The 20,015-nt window shown below is 42.3% G+C and overlaps 1 protein-coding gene across 3 annotated transcripts in view; it reads right to left on the bottom strand.

Moving 5' to 3' along the window:
- nckipsd (NCK interacting protein with SH3 domain) overlaps positions 1-20,015 on the bottom strand; it is a 257,102-nt gene that overhangs the window by 106,098 nt on the left and 130,989 nt on the right. For 2 of the 3 annotated variants that reach the window (XM_080184846.1, XM_080184862.1), the window contains exons 2-3: positions 12,123-12,235; positions 6,511-6,697 (exon numbers count right to left, since the gene is read on the bottom strand). In XM_080184846.1, coding sequence (XP_080040972.1) covers positions 6,511-6,697; positions 12,123-12,235 — 300 coding nt within the window. The remainder of the gene's footprint in view (positions 1-6,510; positions 6,698-12,122; positions 12,236-20,015) is intronic. The other variant, XM_080184870.1, reaches the window with a different exon arrangement.

Here is a 20,015-nt window from a genome sequence, read left to right as displayed (position 1 = left end):
GTTTAAATTGATAAAGGAGGTATTAGATAGGCTGGTTGTACGTACAGTTGATAAGGCACCAGGACTGGATGGGATGCATCCAAGGTTACTGAAGGAAGCAAAATGGAAATTGTAGAGACCCTGGTCAAATTCTTCCAAAATCCTCCTTGGATACAGGGATGCTGCCAGAGGACTGGGGAATTGTGAAACTTTGTTCAAAATGTATAAAGATAAGACCAGTAACTGGAGCCTCTGGAATTTAAATTTGGGATAAAATTAACAGTCACTTGGCAGATGCAGATTAACTAAGGGAAGCCACAGATTTATTAAGAGTAAATTATGTTTAAGTAACTTGAGTTTGTTGAATAGGCAACAGTGAGGATAGATGAGGGTAATGCGGATAACGTGGTGTACATGGATTTCCAAAAGTCATTTGATGAAGTGACAGTAATAAACGTGACAGTAGCAGGATGGATAAAAATTTGTCTGAGAGACAGGAACCAGCAGTGTGTGGAGAACAATTTTTTTTATAAATTAGAGTGAGCTTTATGATGGGGTTTTCCATGTGACAGCGTGAGGACTCTTGTTTTTCTGACAGATATAAATGACTGAGACTTTGTTTACAGGACGACTTCAACCTTTACTGATGACACAATTTGCAGGTATTTGGAAATGTGAGAAGTTTTACCATAGAGTCATAGAGGTTTACAGCATGGAAACAGGCCTTCGGCTCTATTTGTCACCCCCCTTTTTTTCATAAAATCCCTAAGCTAGTGCCAATTGCCCGCATTTGGTTTACATCCCTCTATACCCATCTTACCCACGTAACTATCTAAATGCTTTTTAAAAGACAAAATTATACCCGCCTCTACTATTATCCCTGGCAGCTTGTTCCGTATACTTACCACTCTGTGTGAAAAAGTTTCTCTTCTGGACATTTTTGTATCTCTCCCCTCTCGCCTTAAACCTATGCTCTCTAGTTTTAGACTCCCCTACCTTGGAGAAAAGATATTGACTATCCAGCTGATCTATGCCCCTTATTATTTTATAAACTTAGATAAGATCACCCCTAAGCCTCCTATGCTCCAGATAAAAAAGTCCCAGTCCATCCAGCGTCTCCTTATAACTCAAACCATCAAGTTCCGGTAGCATCCTAGTAAATCTCTTCTGCACTCTTTCTGGTTTAATTATATTCTTTCGATAATAGGATGGCCAGAACTGTGCATAGTATTCCAAGTGTGGCCTTACCAATGTCTTGTACAACTTCAACAAGACATCCCAACTCCTGTATTCAATGTTCTGACCAATGAAACCAAGCATGCTGAATGCCTTCTTCACCACTCTGTCCATCTGTGACTCCACTTTCAAGGAGCTATGAACTTCTACCTCTAGATCTCTTTGTTCTACAACTCTGCCTAACACCTTACCATTAACTGAGTAAGTCCTGCCCTGGTTCAAACAACCAGGGCAGGAATGCATCACCTCACATTTATCTAAATTAAACTCCATTTGCCATTCCCACAGACCCAATTGATCAAGATCCCCATGCAATCCTCGATAACTTTCTTCTTTGTCCACTATGCCACCAATCTTGATGTCTTCTGTAAACATATTAACCATGCCTGCTAAATTCTCATCCAAATCATTAATATAAATGACAAATAACTGTGGACCCAGCACCGATCCCTGAGGAACACGACGGGTCACAAGCCTCCAGTTTGCAAAACAACCCTCTACAAGCACCCTCTGTCTTCTGTCATCAAGCCAATTTTGTATCCATTTGGCTACCTCACTCTGGATCCTGTGAGAGTTAACTTTATGCAACAATCTACCATGTGGTACCTTGTCAAAGGCCTTGCTAAAGTCTGTGTAAACAACAACTGCATTGCCCTCCTCTATCTTCTTGGTTATCCCTTCAAAAAACTCAATCAAATTTGTGAGACATGATTTTCCACTCACAAAGTCATGCTGACTATTTCTAATCAGTCCTTGCATCTCTAAATGCCTGTAGTTCTGTCTCTCAAAATACCTTCTTACCCACCACAGATGAGAGGCTCACCGGCCTTACTTCCCAGACTTTTCCCTGCAGCCCTTCTTAAACTAAGGCACAACATTTGCCACTCCCCAATCTTCAGATACCTCACCCGTGGCTATCGATGATCCAAATATCTCTGCTGGGGGACCTGCAATTTCCTCCCTAGCTTCCCACAACGTCCTGAGATGCACTTCATCAGCTCCTGGGGTTTTATCTACATTGATGCACTTTAAGACTTCCAGCACCTCCTTCTCTGTAACATGTACACTCCTCAAGACATCGCTATTTATTTCCCCAAGTTCCCTAACATCCATGCTTTTATCAGTGAATACTGATGAGAAATATTAATTTAGGATCTCACTCATCTCTTGTGATCCACACATAGATGACTTTGTTGATCCTTAAAAGGCTCTATTCTCTCCCTAGTTACTCTTTTGCCCTTTATGTATTAGTAGACTTTTTCTTTGGAGAATCTCTTTTGGATTCTCTGTTGCCTTATCTGCCAAAACAATCTCGTGTCCCCTTTTTGTCATCCTGACTTCTCTCAACGCTACTCCTATACCCTTCAAGGGATCCACTTGATCCCAGCTGTCCACGTATGTCAATATCCTGAGTCATCCAGGGTTCCCTACTTCGAACAGCCTTGCCCTTCACTCTAAGAGGAACATGCTTATCGCGAACCCTGGTTAGCACACTTTTGAAAAAGTGTTCCTCTTACTAGACATCCCTTTGCCTCCTCATAGGCTCCCAAAATTAAAGTTCCTGCCTGATACTATCAAAATTGGCCTTGCCCCAATTTAAAATTCTAACTTTTGGGCCAGACCTATCATTCTCCATAGCTATCTTAAAACTAATGGAATTATGGTCACTGGTCCCAAAGTGATCCCTCACTAACACTTCTGTCACCTGCTCTTCCATATTTCCCAAGAGGAGATCAAGTTTTGCCCCCTCTTTAGTTGGGCCATCCACATCCTGAATGGGAAATTCCTTCTGAATACACTCAACAAATTTCTCGCCATCCAACCCTCTAATACTATGGCTGTCTCAGTCAATGTTGGGAAAGTTAAAATCCCTTATTATTTCCACCCTATTTTTCTTGGAGCTACCTGTAATCTCTTTACGTATTTGCTTCTCAATTTCCCACCGACTATTTGGGGGCCTATAGCAAACCCTATCAAAGTGATTTCCCCCTTCTTATTTCTCAAGTTCTACTTACATAGACTCAGTGGGTGAACCCTCAGATATATCCTCCCTCGATACTACCATGACGTTTTCCTTAATCAAAAGTGCAAGTCTCCCTCCTGTCTTACCTCCTGTTCTATCTTTCCTATAGCATCTGTACCCTGCAACATTAAGCTGCTAATCCTGTCCTTTCCTTAGCCACGTTTCAGTAATTGCTAATAATATCCCCAGTTGCATGTACCCACCCAGGCTTTGCCCTTCAGGCTTCTTGCATTAAAATAAATGCAGTTTAATCTGGACTTCCCTTGCTGTCAGTCTTGCTTTTGCCTGATCTGTCTAGTACTAGGATTAATGACACTGCCTTTACTATTTAATGTGCTCTCTTGAACTTCTGTGCTGTCCTCAACTTTCTCTTCTGTCTCCCTATTGCTTTGGGTCCCACCCCCTGCGAAACAACTTTAAACGCTCCCAAGTGGCTCTAACAAATACCCCCACCAGGATATTAGCTTCCTCTAGTTCAGGTCTATCCCGTCCCTCTTGAACAGGTCACCTTTTCCCGAGAAGAGATCCCAATGATCCAAAAATCTAAATCCCTGCCCCCTGCACCAGCTCTCAAGCCACGTATTCATCTGCTGAATCTTCCTATTCCTACTCTCACTAGCACGTGGCACCGGTAGTAGTCCAGAAATTACTACCTTTGAGATCCTGCATTTTAGCCTTCTGCCTAACTCTCTATATTCACACTTCAGGACCTCATCCCTTTTCCTACTTATGTTATTGGTATCAATATGTACAATGACCTATGGCTGCTTTGTGTGGAACTTCAAAAAGACACAGGCAGACTGATGAAATGGACAGAAAAATGACTGAGAAAATGTCATGAAGAAGTGTGGTAAATAGTCTCACAACACCAGATTAAAGTCCAGCAGGTTTATTTGGTAGCATGAGCTTTTGGAGCACTGCCCCTTCATCAGATGAGCGAAGAGTTTGGTTCATAAACAGGGCATATATAGACAAACTCAATTACAAGATAATGTTTGGAATGCGAGTCTTAACAGATAAGCAAGTCTTCACAGGTGCAGACAATGTGAGTGGAAAGACGGTTAAGACAGGTTAAAGAGGTGTGAATTGCCTGTAGCCAGGACAATTAATGAGATGTTGCTAGCCCAGGCAAGTCATAGGGGTTACAGATAGCGTGATACAAATCTAAGATCCCTGATGAGGCTGTCCTCATGTGCGCGGAACTTGGCTATCAGTTTCTGCTCAGCGATTCTGTTGTCGTGTGTCATGAAGGCCACCTTGAAGAACGCTTACCCGAAGTTCAGAGGCTGAATTCCCCTGACTGCTCAAGTGTTCCAACAGGAAGAGAACACTTCAGCCTGGTGATTGTCAAGCAGTGTCGATTCATTCACTGTCGTGGCATCTGCATGGTCTCACCAATGTGCCATGCTTCGGGACATCCTTCCCTGCAGTGTACCAGGTAGACAATGTTGGCTGAGTCACAAGAGTATGTACTGTGTACCTGGGGATGGTGGCATCTGTATCAATGATCTGGCATGTCTCGCAGAGATCGCTGTGGCAGGATTGTGTGGTGTCGTGGTCACCATTCTCCTGAAGGCTGCATAGTTTGCTGTAGCTCAACAATCACCAGGCAGGAGTGTTCTCTTCCTGTTCAGCGGTCACGGGCATTCAGCCTCTGATCTTCACGTAAGCGTTCTGCAAGGTGGCCTTCATGATATACGACAATGCAGAGTCACTGAGCAGAAACTGATAGCCAAGTTCCGCACACAAGGATGGCCTCAACTGGGATCTTGGATGTGTGTCACACGATCTGTAACCTCCACGACTTGCCTGGGCTTGCAAAATCTCACTAAATGTCCTGGCTGGAGACAATTCACACCTCTTTAACCTGTGCTGAACCCTCTCTCCACTCACTTTACCTGCACCTGTAAAGACTTGATTTCCTGTTAAAGACTTGCTTTTCAACCATTATCTTAGAATTGAGTTTGTGTCTATGTATTGCCCTGTTTGTGAACCAAATTCTTCACTCACCTGGTGAAGGGGCAGCGCTCTGAAAGCTCATGCTACTAAATAAACCTTTTGGACTTTTACCTGGAGAGACTACTTACTGTGCCTACTGCAGTCCAACACCTGCAACTCCACATCAGGAAGAAGTGTGACTCATTCTGGTGGAAAGAACAGAGAGAATATAAAACAAAGGGAGCAGAGGTCTCTGCTCTGTGTATAAATTACTGAAGGTGGCAGGACAGGCTGAAAGAGTAGTTAATGAAACATATAGGGAGTTTGGATTTATGAATAGGGATACAGAGCACAAAAACAAGGAAGTTATAGTCAACATTTACTAAACATTGGTTTAGCCTCAATTGACCGATTGTGCCCAGTTCTGGGTGTTCAACTTTAAAAAGTATGTAAAGGCATTAGAGTGCAGAAAGGATTACAGGGATGAGGAACTTCAGTTATGTGGATAGACTGAACAAAGTAGGACCTCTCTCCCTGAAGAAAAGATGAAAGGAGATTTGATAAAGATGTTCAAAATCATGAGGAGTCTGACATACAGAATAGAAAGGGAGAAACTGTTGCCACAGGTGGAAGGATCAAGAACCAGAGGGTATGGTGATCAAAAAAACCTGATCTGGAATGTACTGTGAGTGTGGTGGAGACAAGTTCACACAGTGAATGGTTTGGATCTGGAATATCCTGCCTGAGAATATGGTGGAATCAAATTTAATTAAGGCGAATTGGATAGGATAGTTATCAGAAATGAAAAATATTGCAAGGTCAGGGAGGAAAAAAAACAAGCAAGTGGGACTTGGTGATTTTATCCCAAGGGCTGGTACAAACCTAATGGGCTGAAAGGTTTGTAGCCTGGTTATAGCAGAGAAGACCAATGATTGGCAGATTTCAATACTGTGTCACAAGTTAAAAAATGGTCTGCCTGAGGTTGAGAGCTTTGATGGGTTCCTATGTAGCGCTGTCAAGACTGTTCATGTACCACTTGGAACACTTGCAGCCTACACACTTCCACCCTCATTCACTGAGCTTCATCAGGATGGAAAGAGTTAATGTTAGTTTTCCTGATGCTTTGCAAATCTTGAACACATGCTCATGTTTGCTGCACATCCATTTAATTCATAACAAAATGACTGCTTTTTGTTAATATAGACCTTTATGAAATAAAATGAACCTGAAGCACACACACAATCTACAACATCTCAAAAGCAAACAGGAAATGGAAAAAAAAAATCAGTATTGTTTGCTTCCAGCGTATTTTTCTAGATCTGTAGCAAACATACCTGGTAAACATCAATATCAGGAGAGGCTGCATCAGACAGGTGTGGTGTTGGTTCAGGCATAATCTTGCTCATTCTGTCTGGCTGCAGTGATGTTTCCAGCTGACTCTCAGATGCATGAGCCCCTTTTTGCTGGCTTAGTACCTGACTTTTTCGAGCAACTGTGTCCTTTCGATGGTGAATCAGCTTCCTTAATGGGGAAAGAACAGATATTCAACTTCAATAAAAATGACAAAGAAAACATAGAAACATAGAAAGTAAGAGCAGGAGGCAGCCATTTGGCCCTTTGAGCCTGCTCCGCCATCCATTATGATCATGGCTGATTATCCAACTCAATAGCCTCATCCCGCCTTCTCCCACCATACCCTTTTATCCATTTTGCCCCAGGTGCTATAGCTAACTGCTTCTTGAAAACATTCAATGTTTTGGTCTCAACTACTTTCTGTGGTAGCAAATTCCACAGGCTCACTACTCTCTGGAAGATGAGTTTCTTCTCATCTCTGTCCCAAACTGTCCATCAGACTGTGACTTCTGGTTCTGGACATCCCCATCATTTGGAACATCCTTCCTACATCTACCCTGTCTAGTCCTGAATTCTACTAGTTTCTATGAGATCCCCTTTCATTTTTAGGAACTCCTACAGATACAATCCCAACCGATACAATCTCTCATGTGTCAGTCCCATCATCCAGGAATCAGTCTGGTAAACCTTGTCTCACTCCCTTCAGAGTAAGGACATCCTCCTTCAAATAAGGAGACCAAAACTCTCTCAATATTCCAGGTACGGTCTCACCAATCGATATATCCCTGCTCAAGTACTCGAATCCTCTCGCTATCAAGGCCAACATACCATTTGTCTTTTCTACTACCTGTTCCATCTACACGCTTACCTTCAGTGACTGGTGTACAAGGATACCCAGGTCTATGTTTAGTGCGGCACAGTAGTGCTGCTTTACAGCTCCAGAGTCCTGGGTTCAATTTCCAGCTTGGGTCATTGTCTATGTGGAGTTTGCACATTCTCCTCGTGTCTGCATGGGTTTCCTGCGGGTGATCCGGTTTCCTCCCACAGTCCAAAGATGTGCCGGTTAGGTTGATTAGCCATGCTAAAAAAATTGCTCCTTAGTGTCCTGAGATGCGTAGGTTAGAGGGATTAGCGGGTAAATATATTATGATAAGGGAGTGGGGTCGATGCAGACTCGATGGGCCAAATGGTTCTTTCTGCACTGTAGGGTTTCTATGATTTCCATGTCCATTTGATCTTTTACCAATGGTTTTAAATCTAGGACCTTTTAGGGATGGGAATTGAATGTTGGCCTAACCAGCGAAGCCCACATCCCTTGAATGAATAAAAAACACTCATTGTTGAACGAGTTACCAGAGAGAATAATTATGTGTTCCCATCTACTCTGTTAAAGTACTTCTCTTTCTCCTGAAAACCTCCATTCAATAATCTCGGTTTTCCAAAGAGTTAGCTCCAACTTTTCAAAACTCTCCTCATACCCAAGAGCCAACCTTTGAGATAAGCAACAAAGCTGTTGTGACCATTGGTTCTACAAAGCCTTCACTGCAACTTGAAATAAGTGGATCCATTTGAGAAACCACAGATCTGCCTATGTGCGAGACCGGACATCATAAATTAGTGACTGAACTAACTGTAATCTGGCACTGGAGTTACTTTCCTTTGAGCCACCTTTGTATCAGTTACTTGGGTTTATAAAGAGGATAATGTATTATAAGAGCAAAGAAATTATGCTTAGATCTTTATAAGACCTCAGTGTATTGTGCAATTCTAGAAAGATGTAAAAGTCTTTGAACGATAACAGAGGCGATTCACCAGAATGTTAACAGAAATACTGTGAAGCCAGGGTGTCAGGCTACAGTTAATTCAGTCACTACTTTATGATGTCAGCCTCTCACGTAGGCAGGTATGTGGTTTCTTGAATGGATTCACTTATTTCAGGTTGAAGTGAGGGCTTTGTAAAACCAATGGTCACAACAGCTTTGTTGGCTATCTCGGAGATTGGTTCTCAGGTTAAATATTTTAGTTGCTTTATGATTTGCAGCTGGTTTCTGAGTCTGGTTCTCAGTCTGGCCAATGACTGATGACCCTGACAGATCTGATGATTCCTGAGATTAGAAGGGTGCAGCCACTGAAACCAGCTTTAACCCATGACTGCTGTTTTAACACTTCTGAGCCCTACGCAGTTTGGATGGGGGAGACCATCATGGCACAATAGGTGCTGAAAGATCCCTTGAGTTTTGATTTTTTTTATTAATCCAAAACATGGAGGCAGTTCAAAAACTCCATTGTCTTTAGGTGTTGGCTCATCCTTAAACAATGAGATGGGTGAATTCCATAAATGGCAATGAAATACCCTATGTCCATATTTAATTAGGTTTTCACCAGGATCTAGATATTGTCCATATGCTGGAACTCACATGATTTTCATCATGTGAATTTAACTGTGGCCAATTCTGAAAATTGACTAAAAGTTCATATGACATGGTTGCACTGGACATGACACCATACTATCACAATTCTCCACATTGAAATCCATCTACCATGTTTCTAAGAAATCAGAGACAGTTTGAATGTCCCTGAAGCAGGAAGTGTGTCCAATTGCAGCTCCTGTCAGACAGCGTGTATTGGACTGAGCAGCAGTTGCATATACTTAGGAGTAGCAAGAACATAGAACATAGAACACCACAGCACAAACAGGCCCTTCGGCCCACAAGTTGCACCGATCACATCTATACCTACCAAGCCATCTGTAACTCCCAATGCCATTAGATCCCATGTACTCATCCAGAAGTCTTTTAAAAGACCCCAGCGAGTTCACCTCTACCACCACCAACGGCAGCCGATTCCACTCACTCACCACCCTGAGTGAAAAACTTACCCCTAACATCTCCTCTGTACTTGCTTCCCAGCACCTTAAACCTGTGTCCTCTTGTAGCAACCCTTTCAGCCCTGGGAAATAGCCTCCGAGAATCCACCCTATCTATTCCTCTCAACATTTTATAAACCTCTATCAGGTCGCCTCTCAACCTTTGTCTCTCCAGGGAGAAGAGACCTAGCTCCCTCAACCTATCTTCATAAGGCATGCCTCCCAATCCAGGCAACATCTTTGTAAATCTCCTCTGCACCCTCTCAATAGCTTCCACATCTTTCCTGTAGTGAGGCGACCGAGTTCTGGACCGAGTGGGGTCTTACAAGGGTCTTATAAAAGCGGAATGTGTAATAGACAGGAGTTTTAGACATGTGGTCAGACTCAAGGCTATAGAAACTTAGAAACTAGAAGCAGGAAAAGGTCATTCAGCCCTTCAAGCCTGCTCCACCATTCATTATGATCATGACTGATCAAATTCAATATCCTGATCCCATCTTCCCCCCATATCCCTTGATCATCTCCATCTATATGAAGATAGGTTCAGGCAGATGGATGAGTGACCGCTAGAAGGGGTGGGCAAAACACTGCAGGAGTCTGCAGCCTTGCAGTCCACTGCAGCTGTCCCCCTCTCTAATAAGTATACCATTTTATATACTGTTGGGTGGGGTTGCCTATCAGGGGATGGTGACAGCAGCAGTCAGAGTAGTGGCACCACAGCTGGTCCTGTTGTACAGCAGGGAGGGGCAAAGTGCAGTACAGCAGGAGTAGTAGGGGAATTTATAGTCAGGGCACAAATAAGCGTTTCTGTGGCTATAAAAATGACTCCAGGATGATGTGTCGCCTCCCTGGGTGCAAGGGTCAAGGACGTCTCAAAAATGAGGGAGGCAAGGAAGGAAAAATATATATAAAAAATAATTTGGAAGAGAATGTAGGTGGTCTGATTGGTAAGTTAGCAGACAAAACAGAGATTGCGGGAGCTGTGGGTAGTGAGGAGGATTAGCAGAGAATACAGCAGGATGTAGATAGGCTGAAGACTTGGGCAGAGAAACGGCGGATGGAATTTAATCTGGACAAATGTGAGATGATGCATTTTGGAAGGCCTAATGCAGGAAGGAAGTATACAGTAAATGGAAGAACCTTTAGTAGCATTAACATACAGAGAGATCCAGCATACAAGTCCACAGTTCCCTAAAAGTGGCAACACAAGTGGATAAGGTGGTCAAGAAGGCATATGGAATGCTTGTTTTCATCAGCTGGGACACTGAGCATAAAAGTTGGCAAGTCGTGTTGCAGCTGCACAGAACTTTAGTTAAGCAACATTTGGAATACTGCATACAGTCCGAGTCACCACATTACCAGAAGGATGTAGAAACTTTGTAGGAACTTCTTCACACAAAGGACTGTGAATGTGGAATTCGCTGCCCAGTGAAGCAGTTGAGGCTACCTTATTGAACGTTTTTAAGGCAAGGATAGATAAATTTTTGAACAGTAAAGGAATTAAGAGTTATGGTGAGCAGACAGGTCAGTGGAGCTGAGTCCACAAAAAGATCAGCCATGATCTTACTGAATGGCGGAGCAGGCTCGAGGGGCCAGATGGCCTATTCCTGCTCCCGGTTCTTATGTTCTTTTTGCCCTTCTCGTTGCAGAGATCATGGTTCAAAGGAGCCTGGGTGTGTCCTTGCAATGCATCTTTTAGATGGTGTTTACAGCGTTACTGCACAACCTGATCAACCCTCTCAATTAATCAAGTTAGTCATATTATTTTCCTTCAAATGAAATTCAGATTAGGTCTTCATATCTTTCCAAATAAAGGATAATTTTCTCCTTTATAATGATTTCCAGACACTTCTCCACCAGAGAGGTCAGGCTGGCTGCCCAATAGTTTCCTGGTTTATAACTCTAGCCTTTCTTCAACATTTACAATGATCCCAGTTCCACTGCTCTTGTACGCAACGAGGATTGAAAGGTTGTGACCAATGTCACTGCGATTTCAACTTTTGCTTCTTTCAGCCATCATCTGGCTATGCTGACTTATTAATTTTCAGTAACGTGAATCTTTTTTAGTATAACTTTTGTTTGTTACAATCCTATCCATAATTTGTCTCTCCTATTTTAATGTAACCTCCACATCATCTACTTGCTATCTATGAGTGCTAACGTGATGATCTTCCAATGTAACACACTTTACTAGCCCAGCCTCATTTTGTACAATCAGATCCAACACTGCTTTCTTCTTCATTGAGCTGGAAAATATTGACCTAGAAAGTTCTCATGGACGTGCATCAGAAATTTCTTCCCAACACTTAGTGCTTGTTTTCCATCTTCTACAACAGGAAATAAAACTCTCTTATAAACCAATTTGTTGTTTGTAAACAATCTTTGGAATTTGTTCATCCATCTCCCTGTGTTTGAAAAACGAGACCCAATTTTCCCAGCAATCTTGCAGCTTCTCTACGGTTTGTGCGCACATGCACTTCCAGCCATTTGTGGTGCACACACAGAAATGCGCGCGCGCACACAGACACGGATACATGCATGCGCAGACACATGCAAGCAAGCACACACATGCATGCAGAGACACACACACATGCGCACACGTACATGTATGGACACATGCATGAACGCACACATGGACACATATGCATGCACACATGCATGCACGCACGGACACACGCACATACAGACACACGCACGTACACAGAACTGATTGCTGCAGAGACTTACTGTAAAACCTCACGTTGCTGCAGGTTGTACTTTCCACCAGTTTTGATTGCCGTGTTATGAATAGCTTCAATTGCTCGGTCAATAGACTGCAGAACAAGATCCTGTTGATTTGTCTTGGAAACAATAGAAAGAATTACTAAGGCACTGTGGTGACGGAGCCCAAATACACATAATAAAACTGATGTGCAGTGTAAGGTTAATTGACAGATAATGTCTGAAATAATGTCTATAGATTCAGGAAGGATACCCTAGTCTCTTGAAAGAGTACTGAGGCAGACTGGGTATTGTACTGACAGCAACTAAATTATATGTAAAATGAAAGTTAATTAAGATAAGAATATTGATGAAGGCAGGACAGTCCAGCCACATCCAGTCACAAAAGGTGGAGGTCAATTGAAGAACAGTCAGGTCCTAGGCTCTGAGAATATTCCCATCCTCAACAATGGTGCAGAGAATGAGGCTCATTGTCAGTCACTTTTCAAGATCCCCACGTGACTCCAGCCAATTCAATTCAGTTCATGTGATATCAGAAAATGTCTGAGCATCCTAAACTTAAGCACTCCATCTGGCATGTTGGCTAAGTTTTGCACTCCAGAACCAGCCAAGGCCTCAGCCAAGGTGTTCCATTATAGCTCAGTTTGATTCTACTAGGGCCTCTCAACTCCTGAACTTGGTACAGTTTGGTCCAAACATGGACAAAAGAGCTGAATTCCAGGTGACCTGAAAATCAAGGCAGCATTCAACTGAACGTGTCACCCCCAGAGTCCTTGTAAAATTAAAGTCAATGGGGATCAGATGAGAAATTCACTGATTGCAGTGAATAAGACCCTTGTCAGACCCCACTTGGAATACTGTGCGCAGTTCTGGTCGCCTCACTATAGGAAGGACGGGGAAGCTATTGAAAGGGTACAGAGGAGATTTACAAGGATGTTGCCTGGATTGGAAGGCATGCCTTATGAAGATAGGTTGAGGGAGCTGGGACTCTTCTCCCTGGAGAGACGAAGGTTGAGAGGCGACCTGATAGAGGTTTATAAGATGTTGCGAGGAATAGATAGGGTGGATTCTCGGAGGCTATTTCCCAGGGCTGAAATGGTCGCTATGAGAGGACACAGATTTAAGGTGCAGGGAAGCAAGCAAGCACAGAGGAGATGTTAGGGGTAAGTTTTTCACTCAGAGGGTGGTGAGTGAATGGAATCGGCTGCCGTCGGTGGTGGTGGAGGTGAACTCGCTGGGGTCTTTTAAAAGACTTCTGGATGAGTATATGGAATCTAATGGGATTGGGGATTATAGATAGGTCTATGGCTTAGTAGGTGTAGATGTGATCGGTGCAACTTGTGGGCCGAAGGGCCTGTTTGTGCTGTAGTGTTCTATGTTCGGTCATAGCTAGTGCATAGTAAAGAATTGATGGAGAACAACAATCTCAGCCCCTGAACATTGCAAAAGTCTCTTAGGGCACAGCCCACAACCCAACCACCTTTACCTGATTCAACTGTGATCTGCATAAGGTCAGAAGTGAGAGTGTTTGCTAATCATTGGTGTGTTAAGTTCCATTTACTATTCTTCAATTACTGAAGCAAGTCCATGTCCACATACAGCAAGACTTGAGCTTCTTGCAAGCTTGGGTTGATATGTGACCTGAATGTTTAGGGCTTGGGTGAGGGATTCCAGTGTAGAACACATTATTGAGCTGCAGCTGAGTGTCTTCATGTACCTGCCATTATTGCTCTTTCTCGCACACTCACAGATGAACTAGTCATTTTAGTTAATTGAGATTGACAGATGTTCAAGGGAATTCTCTAATAGCAGGAAAAGTAATCCTGAAAATATTATTAGCTCCTCTGGCCACATACGCATGGCAAAATAGATTAATTAACATGAAATCCGTGCTTATGCAGGGGCAATACTTTTCAGAAATATGCTATGGCCTGAGCAATACTTCCAAGATATACTATTTACCATTTTTTTGAAAATAGGTAGTGTTTAACTAAAAGATGATCCGTTGATGTTTTATCGGTTTTAACAAAAGCTTTCAGGCATCTTCATGATATCTTATGGGGTGATAATGTGGAGTTGAATAAACATGTTACTAATAACTTCTGAGTAGAATTTAAAATCAGGAGTTAGTCCCATGAGGCTTTTAAATGTATTAGATAGTACATAGAGTAGGTTAGAATAACTTTAAATTGATAATCCTATTTTGAGAGCGTCACTCCCAAGGTTTTAAGGTTAAATAAAATGACCAACTCTCTCCTCGGAGGGGAACTTAAACATCCTCTCCTTTCCATTTGTTTCAGCCAGCAAACCATAACATACTACATCAGTTCTAATGTCAGAGTCAGTTCACTGTCATTCCTCTGAATATTTTGATGCATCTCATCATCCATCTTGTCTGGGGGAGGGAGGGATGCAAAACCATGACCTAATGCTTCACATGAGGCTTAACCAATGGACTAATATATGAGCAATTATTTGATTAATCATTTCTTTAGGCACTAACTTCTGATTTTATTATTCATATTGCTTAATTTTTATCATTTTTCTGAAAAACACGGATTATTGGTATGCTATTTTCACCTGCAGCCAAGTGAGCGCGTTGAGAGTTCATTTGACAGCACCAATCTGTATCATACTTTGGGAATGAACACAATATTATTAGACTGGAACCTGAGCAGAGGGACCCCCATCCCATCCCAATCAAGGCTTCACTGGATCTAGCTAAACAGAAAAACTGGTATGCCATAAAGTTCCTGGAGCTGCTCATCATTCAATAACATGCCTGATCCAACTTTGGCCCCAACTCTACTTTCCTGTCTGTTCCCCGTAATCCTGGACTTCCCTAAAGTTCAAGAATCTGTCTGACTGAGCCTTGAACAGAAATACGATTCCTCCTCCATGCTCCCTGGGGTAGAAAATTCCAAGGATTCACAGCACTCCAAGCAGAAATTATGCCTAATCTTCATAATCATCTTAAGTGGGACACCCCTTATTCTGATACTATACCTAATTCTAGATTTAGCCTTTTATTTGGCGGGGGGGGGGTGCGATATCATTTAAACGCCTATTCTGTCAAGCCCCCTCAGAATCTTAGATCTTCTGTGATTATGCCTTATTCTTGTTAAGTCCAATGTGGACTGCGACTAGAGTCTTCGCAAGGAGGTTCAGGACTGATATTGGGAAGGATTTAAACAGAGGGATGGGGACAGCATAGAGAAATGGAAAAAGTGGAAAAGGTGCAATAAGGAGAGTGTATTGGAGAGTACTACAGAAAGACTATATTAGACACAAACAAATTAAGGAGGATTCCAAGGACAGGATTAAAATACATGTATGTAAATACATCAAGGAGACAAATATGAGACCCTTATTCAAGCAAAGGTATGACATTCCTGGTCAACTACAGTCCAATCAATTTAACATCTGTGCTGGGTAAGATTTTAGAAACTGATCAGGGGAAAAATTAACTTGAATGGTAATGACCTGGAACTTGCTCCCTACGAGCATGGTGGAAGCTGAGATGAAGAATGATTTCAAAAGAAAGACAGGCACTTGACAGAAACAAACATAAGAATTATGGGATAGAGCAGGAAAACATGACTGAGCCTATCAAAGATTTAATGGACAAAATGGCCATCTTTTGTAGCATAATAACTATGAATATAGGCTCAACCTACTCGATCTCAATTTTCAGTGTTCACCTTTTAAAAAATGTCTTTTCTTAAGGGACTATTAGACAGTGTCTTGGGGCCAATATCAACTCATATTCTGGGCACACTATGTAGGATGTCAACCCTTGGAGAGGGTGCAGATGGCATTTACTGGAATGAATGTGGAGACTGAAGTAGAGTAGAAAGAATAGTTGGTACGTTGTTGCAAAAGATTAAATCTCACGGAATCCAAGGTGAGAAAGTCAATTGGATATAAAATTGGCTTGATGAGAGGAGATAGAGGGTGCTTGTAGAGGTTTGTTTTTCAAACTAGAGGCCTCTGATTAGCAGTGTGCCTCAGGGATTGGTGCTGGATCCACTGTTATTTGTCATTTATATTCATGATTTAGATGAGAATTTAGGAGGCATAGTTACTAAGTTTGCAGATGACATCAAGATTGGTGGCATAGTGGACAGTGAAGAAGGTTATCTAGGATTAAATAGACCAGTGGGCTGATGAATGACAGATGGAGTTTAATTTAGATATACGCGAGGTGATGCATTTTGATTGATTGAGCGAGGGCAGGACTTACTCAGTTAATGGTAGAGCTGAGGAGAGTTATAGAACAAAGATCTAGAGGTACAGGTTCATAGCTCCTTGAAAGTGGAGGCACAGGTGGACAGAGTGGTGAAAAAGGCATTCGATATGCTTAGTTTCATTGGTCAGAACATTGAATACAGGAGTTGAGATGTCTTGTTGAAGTTGTACAAGATATTGGTATGGCCACACTTGGAACACTGCGTACGGTTTTGGTCACCCTATTTTATAGGAAGGATATTATTAAACAAGAAAGACTGCAGCAGAGATTTACTAGGACATTACCAGGACTTGATGGTTTGAGTTATAAGGAGAGGCTGAATAGACTAGGACTTTCTTCCCTACAGAATAGGAGGCTTAGGGGTGATCTTACAGATGGTCTATAAAATAATGAGGGGCATAGATAAGGTAGATTATTAACATCCTTTCCTAAAGGGAGGGGAGTCTAAACTAGAGGGCATATGTTTAAAGTGGGAGGGGAGAGTTAAAAAAAAGCATCCAAAAAGCTATTTTTTTCCCACACACAAAGTGGTGAGTGTCTGGAATGAGCTACCAGAGATAGAAGAGGTGGGTATAATTCTGTCTTTTAAAAAGCCTTTAGACAGTTATATGGGTAAGATTGCTTTAGAGGGATATGGTCAAATGCAAGCAATTGGGACTTGCTTAGTGATTTAAAAAAGGGCAACATGGACAAGTTGGGCCAGAGGGCCTGTTTCCACGCTGCAAACCTCTGACTTGGTAATAGTTGGTAAACAGAGGGCTCAGGTTTATAATGATCTGCCAAAGGTGACACAGGGACACTATTTTTTCAATGCAGCGAATTATTCTGTTCCGGAATCTGGACAGTTCTCTGGCAGAGAATTTGAACACTAATGACCCAGGAGAAAAGGAATTCCTCATCTCAGGCTTTAATAGGAGACCCTTTGTTTTGAAGCTGCACCCCCGGTTCCAGATTCTCTCATCAGTGGAAATATCCTCTTAGTATCTAACTCTGCCAAGCCTTCCCAGATTCTTATGTTTTAGTAAGATCACTTCTCACTCTTGTAAACTCTAATGAATACAGTCCCCAACCTGTTCATCCTTTCCTCACAAGACAATGCCTTCATCCCACGAATCAAGCTTGTGAACATACGTTAATTGCTTCCAATTTAGCCCTCAAGTAAGGAGGCTAAAACTGTACACAGTACTCCAGGTGCAGTCGCACCAATGCTTTGCATAGTTGTAGCAAGACTTCCCTACTTTTATAACCCATTCACCTTGTGAAAAAGGTCAAAGTTCCATTTGCCTTTCTAATGACATCTTATGGCAGGCTAGCACAAAAGGTAAAGTCTCATGGGATTTAGGGTGTGCTGGCTAGATACATGTAGAACTGGTTTGGTCGTAGAAGAAAGAGTAATGTATGTTAAATTTGTGGTTCGTGTTAGAGGATACCCAGATCCCCGTACTGCAGCATTCTACAGCCTCTCTCGAATTTAAATATTCAGCTTTCTATTTGTAAAGTGGATGACATCACAATTTCCCAGTGATACCCCATCTACTAAATTTTTGCCAACTCACTTGACCAATCTATATCTCTTTGCAAATCTTTGCATCCTCCTCACAACTTGCTTTCCTATCCATCTTTGTCAGCAAATCTGGCTACAAGATTGTTTTTATATAACATTCTGGCTTCATCAAGAGAGTTTAGGCTTTGTTAGGAACAAAAGTTATAAGATAAATATGGTACATGAGGGTGTGCAGCTCTGGTCTGCCTGGAGCTCCAGCCCTAACATGTCTACTACATGGCTGTTAGATCATTCTGCCCAAAAGAGGACTCCACCCTCTGGTACGAACACTGAGTTTCCAATGGTCCCTCAAGTTAGGTGACACTCTTCTGCTGTAGAGCAGAAAGAGACAAACACCACGTACACAACATCCTCCTCCTTTAACTTTCTTAATAATCCTCAAAATCAATTTACTCAACCCATATTTTAGGAGCAAGAAGATAGCCAGGGAATGAAAAGGCCCAATCAAGGAGGGAGATTATGTATGGAGCCAGTGGAAGTGCATGAGATCTTCAATAAGTACTTTGCATTGGTATTCAACCAAAGAGAGGGACATGGGGATTTAAACATTAGGGAAGAGTGTGTCAAAATCCTTGGGTAGTCAATACAATGAAAGTAGTCGTGTTAGGTGTCTTAAAATGCATTAAGGTCTCCACAGCAGGTGCGACCTGTCCCAGGATCCAAGGCAAAAGAGGAAATAGCCGGGCCTTAACAGATATCTTTGCCTCCTTTTTGACTACAAAAGTTTCAGAGGATTGGAGAATGGATAATATTATTCCTTTGTTTAAGAAGAGAAACAGAGATAAATCCAGGTAATTACAGACCAGTGAGCCTGACATTAGTGTTGGGGAAGCTATTGGTGAAGACTCAGAGACAGGATTTATTCATATTTGGAAGCGAATGGATTTGTTAGTGATAAGCAGACAGGTCATGTCTCATGAACTTGATTGAGCTTCTTGAGGAGCTGACAAGAATGATTGATAAGGGAAAAGCAGTGGATGTTGTCTACATGGACTTTGGGCAGGCATTTGACAAGGTCCCTCATGGCAGGCTAGTACAAAAGATAAAGTCTCATGGGATTTAGGGTGTGCTGGCTAGATGCATGTAGAACTGGCTTGGTTGTAGAAGAAAGGGTAGCAGTGGAAGGATGCTTTTCAGAATGGAGATCTAGAGGTTCCTAGTCGTGTTCCACAGGGATCAATGCTGGACCTTTGGGTTTGTAACATATATAAACAATCTGGAGGAAAACGTAGGTGATCTGATCAGCAAGTTCGTGGATGACAAAAATTGGTAGAGTTGCAGACAGTGACAAAGATTGACAAAGATTGTCAAAGATACAGCAGGATACAGATAGATTGCAGACTTGGGCAGAGAAATGGCAGATGAGTTTAATCAAGACAAATGCGAGGCGATGCATTTTGGAAGATCAAATTCAAATGCGAATTATACAGTAAATGGCAAAAGTCTGAGGAGCATTGACATACAGAAAAGATGAATGTGCAGGTCCACAGATCTCTGAAAATGGCAACACGGGTGGATAATATGGTCGAGAAGTCAAACGGCATGCTTGCCTTCATCGACTATAAAATTTGGCAAGTTTAGTTACAGCTGTATAAAACTTTAACTAAGCCGTATCTGGAATATCACATGCAGTTCTGGTCACCACACTACCAGAAGGACGTGGGTGCTTTACAGAAGGTACAAATAAGGTTTACCAGGATATTGCCTGGTTTGGATGGTTTTGGGTATGTGGAGAGGTTAGATAAAGTCAGATTGTTTTCACTGGAAAGATGGAGACTGAAGGACGACCCAATAAACTTTACAAAATTATGAGAGGCATAGATAGGGTGGATAGTCATTTTTCCCAGGCTGGAAAGGCAAATTATAAGGGGCATAGATTCAAAGTGAGAGGGAGGAAATTTAAGGGAAATGTGCAAGGAAAATTTTTCACACAGATGGTGGGTGCCTGGAAAGCACTGCCAATGGAGGTGGTGGAAATAAGCAAGCTTTCAAGGTGTATCTTGATAGGCACATGAACAGGAGGCAAGCAGAGGGATAGAAACTGCGCCTCGGCGCAGGCTTGGTGGGCCTAAGGGCCAGTTCCCAT

This window comes from Carcharhinus amblyrhynchos, chromosome 3 (assembly GCF_965287045.1).
Source record: "Carcharhinus amblyrhynchos chromosome 3, sCarAmb.v2.hapA, whole genome shotgun sequence".
In the NCBI taxonomy this organism is placed as follows: domain Eukaryota; kingdom Metazoa; phylum Chordata; class Chondrichthyes; order Carcharhiniformes; family Carcharhinidae; genus Carcharhinus; species Carcharhinus amblyrhynchos.
This window is presented reverse-complemented; position numbering and strand designations above follow the sequence as displayed.